This window comes from Trachurus trachurus (assembly GCF_905171665.1).
Source record: "Trachurus trachurus genome assembly, chromosome: 10".
NCBI classification, from domain to species: Eukaryota; Metazoa; Chordata; class Actinopteri; order Carangiformes; family Carangidae; genus Trachurus; species Trachurus trachurus.
Genome location: NC_139894.1, coordinates 25963688 through 25979215, shown reverse-complemented (window position 1 = coordinate 25979215; position 15528 = coordinate 25963688). Strand labels below are relative to the sequence as shown.

Here is a 15528-nt window from a genome sequence, read left to right as displayed (position 1 = left end):
CGTTCGCTCTCCATCCTCCCTAACTTGATCTTCTCCTGCTCTCTTTTCTGCTCACTCTTCCCCTCTCCTTGTTTTTTTTTCTTGTTGTCCTTTGCTTCCTTTTTGTTGCTGCACTTGCTCTTCTTTTCTCTCTGGCAAGTGCTAATCAAATCAGTGGCCTCTGACCCTTCAGTAATGTCTGGGCTCTATCTCCTTCTGTTCAGCCCATTTTTTATTCTTTCTTGTGTTCCTCTTGGCCTTGCCATTCCTCCTCCTGTCACCTGGCATTATGCAGGAGGGACGTCTCAACCCACAGCACAGACTGAGCCTACTTAGGTCTGAAATTCAGCGCATTCTCTCTGCTGTAACGCCATCCTCGGATCCTTCCTACTTTCCTTTCACTTTCCCATCCATTCCTCCTCCTTGCACCCTAAACCTGTCCCTGATCTTAGAGCTCATAAATCCTGCACAAGGACATAACGAGGCAGCGAGGACTCACTCTCAATACTGATTTCTGTCCTCCTCCTCCTCCTCTTCCTCTGTCCCTGGATATTTGCCTTTCTTCTCTGTGTCTCTTCTATTGACTTCCATCCTAAATTCCTCTATTTCTGTCTTTTTTATGGTTGGGGTTTTCTGAGTATGCATGCTCAGGATCTGCTCGTCTTATATTCCACACAAAAAGCTTTTAAGTAGCTGCCAATCTATCATCGACAATAAATACAGAACTCCACTGACTTACTGATCCTCACACTGGCCGCAACAATGTAGAATGATTGCTATTATTTCTCAGCATCGGCAAAACGATTCACGGCTGTTTATGTGTTGTTTAGGACTATTTTGCCTTGTTTATTGAAAAGGCAGCAAATTAGTCCACACTCTCCTTGTCAGTGGCTGGGTTTCCTGCAGGGCTGTGCGCTGGTGTAACAGTTGCGTGCTACAGCCCCTCAATATAGCCGGTGGATACTCACAAGACATCAAAAGATTTACCGTTTCTCCCTGGGTGGACTTGGCACTCTGATAGTCATGTTTAGCAGTTGGCAGACTTACCAGTGGAAAAATAATGGCGATAAATCTTCGCTCCAGAGGGAGACGGACATTTGGCTAAAGTTGGGACTTTTACCATCAAAGAAAAGTGAATTAGACTGAGTTACACTGACCTTGGGAAAACAGGAGGACTGAAGGAGAGGATGATACAGCGATGCTATTCACGTTTCAGCTAAGATTTAGGGACAAACGCAGCCAAAGAGAAAAAGACAGACAGTGCCAAAAGAGGTGGGAAAGAGGAGAGAGGTGGTGATGAGACAAAGGGACATGATGAAGAATTGCTTCAATTAACCATTACAGGCCAATCACTCTCAATCAGAGAATCCCTTTGTTCTCCGTCCTTGTCAAAAGAATATCAGTTATAACGGCCCCCTGTGGCATCACAACACAATCCGATCTGATTAATGCCTTGGAGAGGGGTCTTACAGAGCATCAGTGTTGATTACAGCTATTTGAAGAGAAGGAGCCGCCAGGGATTTTCCAAGCAGAGAGCAACGGAGAAGCGAGGTAAGGTGTAAGGTGAGAAATTGGACTAGGTGAGAGAGACTAATTATGAGATAAGCTGTGGATTGTGTCTTATTTAGCAAAAAGAGTAGAGACAGCCGTGTTGGGAAGCAGTAACATCAGGATGTGGTGCATTTGCATAGTGCATACCGAGAGCTAACACCTGAGCCCTCAAGAAAGCAGGAAGTCAGTCTGCTGCTGTTGTTCAAGTTTCCCTTCTACAGTACTCTCACCCTTCAAATGTTGACAGCAGAGCTGCTGAAAGAGGCGCCTCTATGAATGAAAGCCAGAAATGTAACATCCTTAAGAAAACAAACAAGCTGGTGGAAGGACCACTTAAGTGCAAAATAAGCACATGTTCGGCATTGGAAACCTATTTAAAGGCTCTGCGTATGGGGGAAGCATGTGTTGGAAGTTCTATTTATACCTGAAAACTTTTATACCCAGTGACACGCACGGACACGCAAGCACACACACATGCGCGCGCACACACGCACGCACGCACGCACGCACGCACGCACGCACGCACGCACGCACGCACGCACGCACGCACGCACGCACACACACACACACACACACACACACACACACACACACACACACACACACACACACACACACACACAGATTGCCAGCAGCCTGAGGGAGAAGTCATTCAATCTACCCTCCCATATCCCCAGGCTCAGTGGGTGTTAATGATATGGACTGACATATTATTACAACATCTAAATGATGCTAGCTGTAGCTGATTATGGCCTATGGCGTTTCTGTACAGAGTAACTGTGTGTGACTGACAAGTGAATGTAGACAAATAGACAGCTTCACCTGCACGACTGGCCCCTGTGAGGGACCCCGACCATAAATAAAGTCAACTATATTAGCTGGGCAAAGCCTGGAGGGTTCACTAACTGCTACAGTCCAACTGCAAGTGAAACTGAATAACACACACACTGTTTCAAAGAGTTTTTAGCTGGCTGTGTGGTTTACTGTTGCCTTTCATCATTTCTCCTTGAGAGCACACATTGCTGTTTGTATGTGAACGTGTGAATACATGTGAACGTGTGCGTGCGATGCCGATGTGTGCAGACCCGCGTGCGAATGTGTGTGCATGCATGCATGCGGTGAAGTTGTTAGGCGAAAAGATAAGGTATGGCAGTTAATCACATTGCGCGCATATGCAAATATAGAGCGGATAAATCAGTGTCTGCAGATGAGAAACTCACAGTCCCACCCACCCAAACCCACACACATGCATGCACACACAGCTTCGGTGTAGACTGTGGGGGGAAATTAAACCTGCTCACTCAATCCCAGCACTGTGAAATGGCTCTGTGTGTGCACCATACTGATTTTGGGTGTGTGCACATTGTTCTGAGTGTGAGTGCAAGTGTGATCAAATTTGCTCTGTCTATACATTCTTCATCATGTAGTGCTCTGTTATCTGTGGCACATACTGTACCTCTATGAACTGCAGTAGTATAAGTAGTAGTAGTAGTAGTACAGGTCCAGTGGCTCTTATGTCCCAATCAAACACTTATCAGCAATCAATAGCTGAGCGCCATAAACGAGGACAGGCGTGTATTTCTGGTAGATCTTTGGTAAGCAGAAATAATTCATGCTTCTTGTAATTAATTATTCATTAAAGCCCCATAGAACAGACAGTGGCTTAGTAATTAAGTCTGAATCAGACACTGTGGCTCATCTAATTATCAAGCACTATAAGTTTGTTAACATATTAACCCGTATTAATTAATTATTGATAGCTGCCTGTTTTTCTGAGCTGGTAGTTCCCGACTACACATGTATGGTGAGGAGAGACATTGCAAGTATGCAGGGAACTGGAAGGAGATTTTGCAATAGTTGCATGGTAATTTTTGTGCAAATAGTTTTTTTTTTTTTTTTTTTTTTTTTTTTAAATATGCGACTTGGCAGTAATTGCCTTGTTTGATAGCAAAAGAGAGATCCAGAGCAATCACACAGGCAGCAGACAAACTCAATTATAAAAGCAATTGAAATGCTTTGGACTAGAAAACTCCATGAAAGGCTGAGGGGTTTGGATCAGTGCAAGGCGTCTGCAGATTATGTTGCACTGTTTAGAACGTCAAACAAACACAAGGAGGTCTATCAATAGAGACTTTTTTTTTTTTTAACCAAACGCGGCATCACAACAACAAGTCAGTGTGGCTGTGCAGTGGCAGAAAGAGGAAATGGGATCAGATGGGAGGAAACAAATGTTTTAATGACTGAAAAAGTGGAAAAGAGGCGCTGAACTACTATGGATTGCAAATTTGTATGCACAGCTTCCACCCAAACAATGTTTCCCCACATACAAAGACATCACAGCAGCTGAGCCAGAGGCATCTCCAGCACTGTCTGGATCACAGATAGCTGGCTTTGCAACCATTTCAGATGCTTGCTCCCACATTTTCCAAAAGAACAGTGTGAGTGCTTCTCTGGATGGAGCTGTGGCCATTGGCTTGCTGCAGAGCTGCAGGTGATAATGGTACCCAGGTGCAAACATTTACTGGCTCTGTTTTGCCATCCCCATAACAACAGCTGACCCCTCCCTCCCCCTCCCTTCTCTCACGCAGGCAGGTTCAATTGGACTGCCAAGCCAAACTGTGCCTGCCACCATCACTCTTCTTATTCATCTTTTTTGTCAGCGTGTTTAAAGAATCAAGGTAGAAATGACCTGCATGGGCACAAGTTCACTATCTCTCCCCCTCATCAGAACCCCATCCACTCCCCCTGACCGAGACAAATGCTTCCATCTGAATGTGTGAGTGTATGTACAGTATGTGTGTGTGCGCTGGGCATTCACCTCGAGTAAATGCAATTTATTCCTCCACAGTGGCATAGCTCCACTCCTCCTGTCACCTTGCCAGGCTCCCAGTGGAGGTTGACAGGCCAGCTGCCAACAGTGGCCATCTCGACCAGTTAAAGGGACACGTGTGTCACATTTCCCATGATCACACTTGATGCTGACAGCCTGACATACTTTTAACAAGACGCCCATAACTAACTCAATTCGCCGGGAGAGGAGGAGTAGGTCCAGGGACCCGAAAGGCTGTCAATCAAAAACAAGCATGCACAAACACACGGACTCCCACAAACGTAGCACCTTTGATGCACAGGCTCAGCCTTTGGCCTTGAGCCTGCATCTCTTATTGACTCAGGACTTCATTACACACACAGCGAGCTTCAGTAATCTCTCTGAAGCTACCCTACACACTCTGACTACAAACAAGGTAGCTGTCAGTCTGTATAGTGTTCTACCTAATACATTACTTGAATAGCAGCCATTTTACAGGTAGAGACTTGTTTTAAGTCAGCATAAATTTGCCTCGACTAAGCCCACTGGCTGTATTTTCTTTGGTCCTTAGGAAATCTTGGCAGAGGACAGACTACTTCCTCCAGGAATACAAGTCCTCTGACCCATGGTGATTAGGATGCAGACTATACTTAGTGCGACAGATCCCTGTTTTGAGGAAAGAAAATTCAGCGTAAACAAAGTCTGGTCTATGTCAAAAATGCATCTGATGACAGAACACAAAGCAGTAAAATGACTAAAAAAACAACGACAAACCTTTAACCATATGAAACAGGTTTACATATTGTAAACTGAATTTCAGACCAGTTTCAAAGTACCAGTTCTCCCAGCTCCACTGTCAGACCAGAGCCAGGATCATATTTTGGGCTATAATACACTGGTGTATTTGCTCTACTCTGTCTGTAGGTCAAGACAGGCCCCAGTGAATGTTTGATCAGTTTTCAGTAAAATCAGCAACTATTTTGAGTTTTGTTGAAATAATTTTTTTTGGTGTTTGACAGCTGAGTCCTCATTCTGTCTGGAGGGAGCTGTCTCATCACATTCCAGGCTGTCTTTACCAGAAAAAAAACATTTGTTCAAATGCTTAAATGACCTATGTCTACATTTCCTGACAAGCACACTCCTGTGGTAGTGAAATAATGATTACACAGAAGCAGTGCGACCTTGTTATTGCTTAGAAAAACCTCTTACAGGGATTTCACGCCAAAAGCTTATAGGTTTGCTGCTGCACAGAGCAAGATTATTTCCACTGATGCTTCCAGTGCTTTTCAATTACCATTTAACCTGACTCTTAACCAGGTTTTAAATTGACATTCACCTAACTTGAACTTTGACCCCAAATCCACAGAAATTATGACAGCAACAGTTTTACAGTAGAAGTGGGTGGAGGGAGGTTAATACTGTGCATATCTGTATTTGAAAGAGATATGTAACTCTATTCTGCTATACAAATGACACTAAAACTGTTTTGTTTTTTTAAATCTCATGCATGGCAGAAAATGTGAGAAAGGACAGAATTGGCAGGTTAGAAAATGAATCATGTTTACAGTACATGCCTCTGTAGTCTGCAGCATCTTTTCATTTTATGCCCTCCCTTGTGTAAACTTTTAGCTCGTGCACATGAGGTGGCAAGCTATTTTGTCTTTTATGGACGTGAACTTGTTGCTTTATTAAACAATTTTCAAGCTGCACAACGTTTAGCCTTGAGGCTGACCGCAGGTAGATAAAAGAGCAAATTCTGTCATTTCAATTTGAAAAGACTAACACATTTCACAATGCTTGGTGATAGTATATTCATTCCATCTTAAAAAGGAAAGGGTAACATCATTGAAATTTGGGTCAGACTAATTTTTCAAGAGAATAGTGACACCAACGAACAAAGTGACTTATACCCTACAACAACGCAGGACATTTAAAATGTAAACCTTCAGCAATAAACACATGCATTCTAAAGAGATAGTGCACATTATTTACCAAGACCAGCTCCCTTGTGTCAGGTGCATTACGTTTGATTATGCTCATCATAGCCTCATAGCAGTGAGTGACACATTTTAAGACTCTTGCAGCTCTGTCTGGGATGTGCACATGTTGCAGACTGTTTGGCTGTCAAACAGTCAGCTGTAAACACACAGACAACAAGAAATGTCCCCATATCTGTGCAATTCTTTCTCCAATCATGTAAAAACTGCTCAGTGACTGGACAATTCCTACATGTACCCGTGTGTCGCATGCTCTGCTTGATGCTCTGTTGCTTGGCCCTCCGGATTTGCCTCTGGCAGCTTTATTATTAGCATTAGTGTTTGGAGAAACGAGTCTCTGGCAGAGCCTCATATTGTGGCTGCTCAGTGATGCACGTCTGTTGCACAACCCATTGCCGATCTTCTAATTATCATGGATGCTGCAGTGAGAAAACAAGCTGTGGTAGAAATAGCATGACCCAATGGCGTCTCTCTGTTTTGCATTATCATAGAGTATGCTGCTGTTTGCCTTGCTGTGTGATTAATTCATGTGTGTATCATTAATGCAGGAATGTCCAGGGGCAAAGACAAAAGCTCGGTCAATGTGGAATGAAACACAGGAGCGGGCTGTTAAAAATTGTGCACACATATGCACATGCTCACACTAAACTGAATCTTGGAGATAAAAAAAACAGTGTGACTTATCTGATGCCCTCGTTTTGCGAAGTAGTGCTCTGTTTAAACCAACAGAAACAATGATAGTTGACCCTCTGAGAGGGAAGGCAGCCACAGGGCCAGTTTAATATGCAGATGAGGTGTGGGACTGCTGCTGCATGCTGCAGGATTTAGACGCAAAACACTGACTTCTCTCTCTCTCTTTGCATCCATTTCATTCCCTCTTGTTCTCTCTTTCCCTTCATTCCCCATTTTTCTCTATTAATTTCATATTATTTTTGTTCTCTGTTGCACACAATTTCTCCTTTACTCTCCGCCTCTCTCGGTTCTGAGCTCCCTCTTTTTCTCTATCAATTTAATCCTCTCTCCCTCTCCCTTTCTCTATTTTGTGAGACACAACAATCACTCTGCCCTAAATGCTATGGGAGCCAGAGGTAGAATAACAATGGCATATTCATTCCAAAGTTATAACACAAAGCAGCTGGCATAGAGGCTACACAGCCCTAGGAGATCTTATAACTTCGCTGCTGCAGCCAGCAAATACAGTTTGGGAAGTGGCAGATTCGGGAAATGTGAAAGGCAAGCTGCAATGATTAAAGCTGTGCAGTTAAAGGACACTACCAGTCGTAGGACTCCACCGCAGAAGCAGAGGCAGGGGGGGCGGTGTTTGCAGAGTTAATGGTTTGAGTATAGGCTTGCTGACAACATTGCTGAATGCTTGATTCACACTGATGAAACAAACTGGGAAACGCTCCTTTGCACACTGCCACTGTTTTCAGCCATTTCTGTAAATGAGCCTGGAGCCTCACTGTGTGGGGACACATTTCTTCACCTGAGCCACTTACATGTCAACCGTCAGCCATGACAAATACTGTACAGCGCAAGGTCTGGCTGGAGTTTGGTGGCTGGAGTTTGGTGGCTGAGCAGCGATGTGTCATCTGAAGCAATATTTACCCGTGGCTGTGTCTCTTCCTTCTAAACTCCCTTGCTGTTCAACATGCTAATAACCACGACCGGCCTTAAACCCCACTGCCTCATCCGGCACCCTGGCCCTGCTATCTCAACTCTGATGACGTGCCTCACAGCTCTGGGGCTGAGTGAGATGGGGACAAATGTGTTGTGTCTGTCTGTGTGGTGAAGAGAGAGAGAGAGAGAGAGGTGGAGAAAGAGACAGAAAGAAAGCAGAGGGGAGAAAAGATGAAGAAAGGGAGAGAGAGAGAGAGAAAGAGAGAGGCCGATGGGGCAAGAGGGAGAAATGTGGTGGCAGCATGTCAGCTTCTGATAAGGGCATTAGTCTGCCCCCTGTGGGTCAGAGTGAGAGACTGACAGTGCAAGTGCTCACACCACAATGCGCACACACACATACACACACACAACACACGCGCGCACCTCTCTCTGCGGATGTCAGCTTTGCTGTCTGGGAGTAGTCACCAAAAAAAAAAAAAAAACAGATAAGACCTGCGCATGGCAAACAACAACAACTAAACTCTCAATCACTGGAGTCACTCTGAACTCCTCTGACCAAACTGACACAAACACAAACACAGACATGTGACGTTCACATATCTATTACTAACCAAATATGTACAAAAAGAAGAAAAAAAACACCCCTTCATGTTGTGAACAGAAGGAGTCCAGAGATACGAGCCAAGGCTGCAAGGTCCTGTGGGACTGACGTCTCTTTCATGTCAGACATGGGATCCATCCTAAATGGAGCAAGGCCTTTTATTTACCACACTAATTGACTGCAGAAGTACATGTGGAGCCAACTCTAAACAATGCCCCAGATCTTGTATTCATAAGAGAGTGTTTGAAGGACACAAGATAATCCTGGCAGCTTACGCTATGGAGAGACTACAAACTTGGGCAATGGCAGCCTGCTCAATAGTGCAGCAACATTGTTGGCTAAATTAAAATTATGGATTACTATTTAACAACTGTTTGCCATGTTGTAACAATATTATGCGTCACAGCAGGCCCACTGCAGCTAAGTCAACACTGGGGCACAAGGATGATTCATCAATGAGACAGGGGGAGGGATAGAAACAGAGATTGGAGGAAGTGGGGGAAAATGAAGGAAAGGCTCTAATTTTGCTCACAAGAGGACACAAGACAAGATCAATGCCAGAGAATCACAGAGCCACGGCTTCAAAAAAGAAATGGACAGATATTTCTCTGTGAAGTCTACCACTCATTACCATTGGTAAGAGGGTGTGAGGAGGAGGAAGAGTGTGGGCTGTGGCAGATGGATGACAGGGAACTAGGGGGCTCCAGGCAGAAATCTCCAGAGCCTTTATAAGAGCTGGTTAGGCGGAGCACAATGGCCACAGAAGAGAGTCTGTGAAGTGCGGTGAGTCAAAGAGTATAAAATACCTGACCATGAGAGAACAGGCAGAGAGTCATGGGACAGAATATTCTATTACTGTGTAAAGGCAGGAATACAGCATGTTCTCAGGCATAAGGGGCATGAACACTGAGAATAATAGTCTTCTGATCGTCCATCAGATTGAAATAGAAATCAGCTCCAATCTTGTGTTTCTGTTATCTTCCCCCCCTCCCCTCCCCATTTTCTATCTGTGTGAACGTTCGTTCTGGGAAAGAAATATCAAAGTTCTGCTATCAAATGTGGCGCTACTTTGTATTTCGAATCAGTGACATTTGAAGAGTGGAGACACTTCTGCACTACATTTGTTTATTGTGCTCTATATCGACTGGCTGTCTGCCTCCGACGTCAGACTGCATCGCACGCACCAGCTGAGTGTGACTGACGGGAGAGGCCGTGTAGGGCTGTGGGCGCAGCCTGAGTGACAGGCCTGTGGCTAAAACTCCTGTGCAACCTGAGGATGAAGAGGTGGTCAGGTGCGTGGGTGTGATTGGTGAGAGCTGTAAACAGATTATTTCTTCTTCTTGGCAGCTTCGGTTCTTTGTGAAAAATGTAGCCCACACAAGCCTGATATAGTTCTGCTCTGGCCTTCACAGACAGAAGTACATGATATTAGCCATTTAGTGGCCATATTCCACCAATGCACCGTATGAAGTGTTGAGTTCAATGTCACTGACCAAAGCATAGAAAAACTGCAGCATTTCTATCAGAAGGATTTCTTTCATTCAAATGTTGGAAGGGTATATAGATGCTTAGAAGGACAGGTCCATACTGTCCTTTTCCATAAACCAACGCAGGTCCATGTTCTGCTGTGGATGACGATGATGAATGATAGATAATGTTGTTTCCTCCTCCCTGACTTGTTCTCAATTCAACCGCTCATCCTCTGCACAGTCCTCATTGTCAGGCCTGTATATACACTGTATATTAGAATACCAAAGGAAATGTACCTCGGATGAAAAACAAACACGCTAAACACAAAAACTGCACATTTGTCATATCCAGAGAAACATATGAGATCAGAGCATATATGCGGAGCAAGAATGTGGTTTTTCAGGAATTTAGCTCAGCTTATGGCTTTGGTTGATGAGTGTAATCAACAATGTGTCATGACAGCAAGACATAATCACCAGTGCAAGTTGAACTTCATGTCATTGTCATTTCAACTATTTAACATGAATCTAAGAAGTAGCATAAAACATAAGTGATGAAACACTGTTTATCTCTCAACACTGCAGCCATGTTAGACCACTGTCCATTCTGCAGTACTTTGTCCAGACATATTTGATGTCTACATTTAACTTCTGGAGCCTTGTGCAATGAACAAAGACAGAATTACAAAAAAAAAACTTCCAAAACTCCAGCTTTCCCCTTGGTGACAATGCCTTATTAATGACAAAAGTCAGAAGACACTGGTACGGCTTGTTCCAGCTAACAGGCAGGGCAGAGGAAAGGAAATAGAGTGCAACAGCAGAAAAGACACATTGCTGGAATCCACTCCTGTCAGCTAATAAGTAAGGGTAGAACGATTAACCAATTCAAATCGACACTCCAGGCTTAATGTCTGAAATACGTGCATTCATTCAAATAGCTCGAACTGAGCTAAAGCTAGGAGGGAATCAGAGCTGAATCTGCAGACTTCTCTGTATTAGAAAGGCTTAATATGACAGGCGTATTTTGGTTAAGTTTAGCGCCTACAAGTGCCATTTTCCCCCGTAAGCCAAGGGAAACCATACTTACCCTATTAGTCAGGCTATTATTGTCATTTTAATAAAAAGATCAAATAACTTGTCTTGTCATGACAATTACTGTACTTTTATCTTGTTCTCTCGGCCAGCTACTCTCCGTTTTTCACAGGATATCTTCATATTAGTGAAACAACCTTCCTCTGCATGGCACTGTTGGTCAATTTGTGTAGTTTACTGAGCTGCAGAAGCTCATGCGGTGGTTAGCAGCACTATCGCCTCACAGAGAGAAGGTTCTCAGCTCGAACCCGCCAGCTAACTGGGGCTGTTCTGTGTGAAGTTTACTGTACATGTTCTCCTCTGAGCCTTTGTAGGGGTTGTCTCTGGGGTTTCCAGCCTCTTCCCACAGTCCAAAGACATGCAGGTTAATTGGTATCTCTAAGTCGTCCGTGGGTGTGAATGTGAGCGTGTAAGGTTGTTTGTCTCTATGTCTGCCCTGTGATAGACTGGTTGCCTGTCAAGGGTGTACCCTGCCCTCCCTCAATGTCAGCTGTGACTGGCACCAGCTGTAGGATCTACAATATAAGCAACAGTACATCCACAGATAGAACACTTTCCCATGCAGACATATATGTGTGTACAACACAGCACCTCTGAGGTAAGTAAACCAATCACTTACTGTAAGTAGACTCTTGTGGCACTGTGTAGCCGAGAATCATCAGGAGAAGAAAACAAAAACCACTAATTTACCTGAAAATGGTCTTGGATTTTTTGGACCATACTGTAATTTTTGACTTATTTTTCTTTATAATTCTTGTAATTCAGGCTTTACAGACCGCTCCATCCCCACAGCCTTAAGTGGAGTAAGTTGCACTTGACAAAGCTGACACAACACACTATTTCTTTCTCTGTAAATATTCTGCCTTGTTATAGCAACAGAAGCAGGTGCAACGAACAGCACTTTTAATGGCCTTATTCCATTGATGTGTAAGCCTTGACAATGAGCCAGCACACACAACACCAGGGAACACCTGAATGGACTGCAGCCATGATTATCAGTTTTATTAGCCACGCTTTTGCTTTTCCTGTTGTGACAAGGCAGAATATCTGCTGTGTGAGACGTCTAGCAGTAGGGTGGCAGACCAGGCAGTTTTCTCACTGTGAAGACACTTACTTTTAATGTGAATCACATGTATAGAAGTAGAAGTAATTACCTTTAAGTAACTTTGACCGACAATGATAATTACTGAAGAGTGGAAAAATGAATGCTGCGTGGTAAAATTCATTTGTATTTTAAAAAATGCCGGCAGGGTCGAGAAACAGAAATAGGCGCAGCCAGCGTGAACCCATCAATCCATCATGCCAGGTGACAACAGTGCAGGCTGGTGCTGGGGATGCGATGGGGTTTTATGTGCCAGTGCACAGTTGGATCCTTGAACCTATTATGCATTATTTCATGCCACAGCATATGTAAATATTTGAGATCTTACAGCCAAAGTGCAATTTTAAGGATTAAATGACTGCGTCTTTTAGTCAAAACACAGAAATTAACCGTTACATTTACACTTGTTCTGATATCCTATATAAACATTTTAAGTTAACATAATGAGTAATTAAGATAATCAGCATTGTAATTTAAAGAGGAAATTTAATTGTATTTGAGTCCAACCATAACTGTCTTGTGTCTGATATAATAGAACATTTGTTCACTATGCTTGCTAATGATTAATAATTTACCCATAATTCAAATTGTGGGGTTTCAGTCTGGACAGAGGAATATTTCTGAACAGGAACTGAGCAGGTCTCTGACTATAAAAACAGAAACATCCCATAGGGGGAGGAGGAATTTACAGATACTGATATATCTTTGAAGATTGTACAGATTGTGCATTTTGACCAACAGGAGCTGGCGGACGACAAACTGTTACATGAAAAGAATTGTAGGCTACTACCCTCCCACACAGATTATCGTTTTCTATAAACTATACTTCAAGGAGAACAACGTTCAAAGCGCACAGAGCACAGAGACAGTTCCAGGGTTATCAAAGAAACTTTGTATGAGATCACTATAGTGGTGTCTGTGGCTCCCATGAGAATTTCAATACAGATAGAGTGTTGCACTTAATGTTGAGAAGAAAATGGCGATTCTGAGATGTTCTTTGTCACGAAATCAGAAAAATACGAAATACAGTAATTGAACTTGTCAATGTTTTGCGCTGCTTCAATACAGAAATTGTGACCTTCAGAAAACTTGTCAAAGCGTGTACCAAATATTAGTGAATACTGATCGGTGAGTACTGAAGGATTATAAATCTACTTCATGCTCATGGAAAAAGTGTGTTGTGACTTACTGAGGAAGTGCTGTGTGTGTTGTGTCCTACCTCGAGGGTTATTGAGTGCAGCTTCAGTGGCCTTCCTGCCCTCTCCACAGTGGCTCTGGTCAAAGGGCAGACACTGCTCCCCTGTCCCGGCCACCACCTCAAGGTTGCGTGACGGGTCCTTTGGCTGTCCAAGGTTTCTCACTCGGTATACTTTGCGACTGCTGGTGTCCGACACGTACAGAACTTCCCCCATTGGGTCCATGGCCAGGTAGTACTTATGAGCAGGGCTGGTGCTAGTAGGAGAGGGTGTACAACGTTACTCCAAGTCAGTCAAGTCACAAAGTGGAGTAAGTTTAGATGGTAAAGATATGCAAATTTCACCAGTGACAAATTCCAGCAAACGACACTGAGTTTCTCCTGTTCTTCTGGTTACCCAGACTGACACAAACAGCTGCTTGTTTGCGACATGATATGATGCGGTTTAAACTTATATTGACAGTGAGAACTGGCCTATTTCAGGAAATTCCAATATTACTCAGTATTCACAACTAGACAACACCATCAGTTGAAGCCAAGGGATGCAGCAATCAGGTCATTCCAGTGAAAACATTAGTGTGAGAAACTCCAGGAGCCAGCGCTGGAACAAGATTAATCACTTGTAATTCAAATAGTACAGATGGCCACAGCCACAGCAGCCAGATAATAGTCCTAAGTGATTATCCCATTGTCAGGATTTTGTACCTATACGTTTTTAAAGAGAAAAAAAGCTTATGAATTCAAAGTATTAAACCAGTGATTCCATGTTCCTTGTATGTCCCTACTCACACTAATAATCCCATTCAGTGAAACCAACCTGAACTAATCTCAACAAACCTTCAAAAGACTACATTCAAACCACATGAAAAAAGAAGAACATAGTCACAAAGTGTCAATAAAATGAGGTGAAATCTTCCCAAACAATAACACACAGTGAACCATCATTCAAACAAGGGCAACATGTAGCTGTTCAAGAGTAAAATAGCACCCCTGGATCCAGAGCTCAGATAAGGCTCTTGGTAATGTGCTCCACCTTTTCTACATTACTCTTCTATATGTGCAGAATAGTCTATACGCTGCATAAAGCTGATAGCCCTGATGTCAAGGTGACCATTAAGTAATTCCTTCTTTTGTGGTGGATAACTGTAACAATAAAACAAAGCATGGATATTTTTTTCAAACTGAAATTCAGTTAATGTGGAAAATAGCAATGTGGTGAGTACAGCGAAGGAATGTACTTAGATTGTAATGTTCACTAATTCTTACTCTTTTTGATGTGGAAATAAGGTAGCGTTTTCTCAAGGGTCAAATGCTAAGCCCTGTGCAGGACTCTCCTACAGGATTGTTACAAAAATAAAGTGCTCACAATGATGAAGCCATGGGAATAATTTACATGAGCCATATAGTCATATGTTCTTCAGCTTCAAAGCATCCACATGTCAAGCACTAATAAGGAACCTTATGTAAAATGTATGTGTGGACTGAATAAGGTGGAGAATATCATATTAAAGCCTTGGTAAATACTTCCAGTAGCTGCATCTTTACATAATGTTCCTGTAATATGATACCTCTGTATAAAGAATCTACTTTGACAATGAGATACAACAGTCAAGAATTTCATTTTATGTACATACTAATGTGACCTTCGATTTTTTGACACTGTGTTGTTTGCAATATGTCATAAATATAAAATGTTATCCCAGATTGATTATTAACAATCCTCGGCTTCTATAAAACTTTGTTTAAAATAAAGCAAACCTCACTGAGAGAGACAGGAAAAGAGGAGGGACAATAACAGGGAGTAGGAACAACAGGCAACAAAGGTCCAGGACTAAAATTAAACCCAGAACATTCATACAGCTAAATTTGGCCTAAGCCAAATGAGCTGTGTGGGCACATAATTGTTAATTGTTCTAGTTGTTTTTGGAGGTTTATGGGAGGCAAGAGTGGACATAAGACTGGAAGGCTGTTCAGCATACAGTTAGGCTCAAAAATACAGGATGTTGTGAAAAAGGAAAGGGTATATGGAACTGTGTACTTTTCGACTGTTTTAATATCTTTTGTCCTCAGTGTAACCCCTGGATTACACCTGAGCCAGTTGTGACGCTGCTGC

The 15528-nt window shown here is 43.0% G+C and overlaps 1 protein-coding gene across 1 annotated transcript in view; it reads right to left on the bottom strand.

Moving 5' to 3' along the window:
• tenm1 (teneurin transmembrane protein 1) overlaps positions 1 to 15528 on the bottom strand; it is a gene marked incomplete at its 5' end in the record, with an annotated part of 154584 nt that overhangs the window by 26606 nt on the left and 112450 nt on the right. The window contains one exon of the mRNA XM_083980804.1: positions 13440 to 13672. Within this exon, the coding sequence (XP_083836930.1) occupies positions 13440 to 13672 (233 nt within the window). The remainder of the gene's footprint in view (positions 1 to 13439; positions 13673 to 15528) is intronic.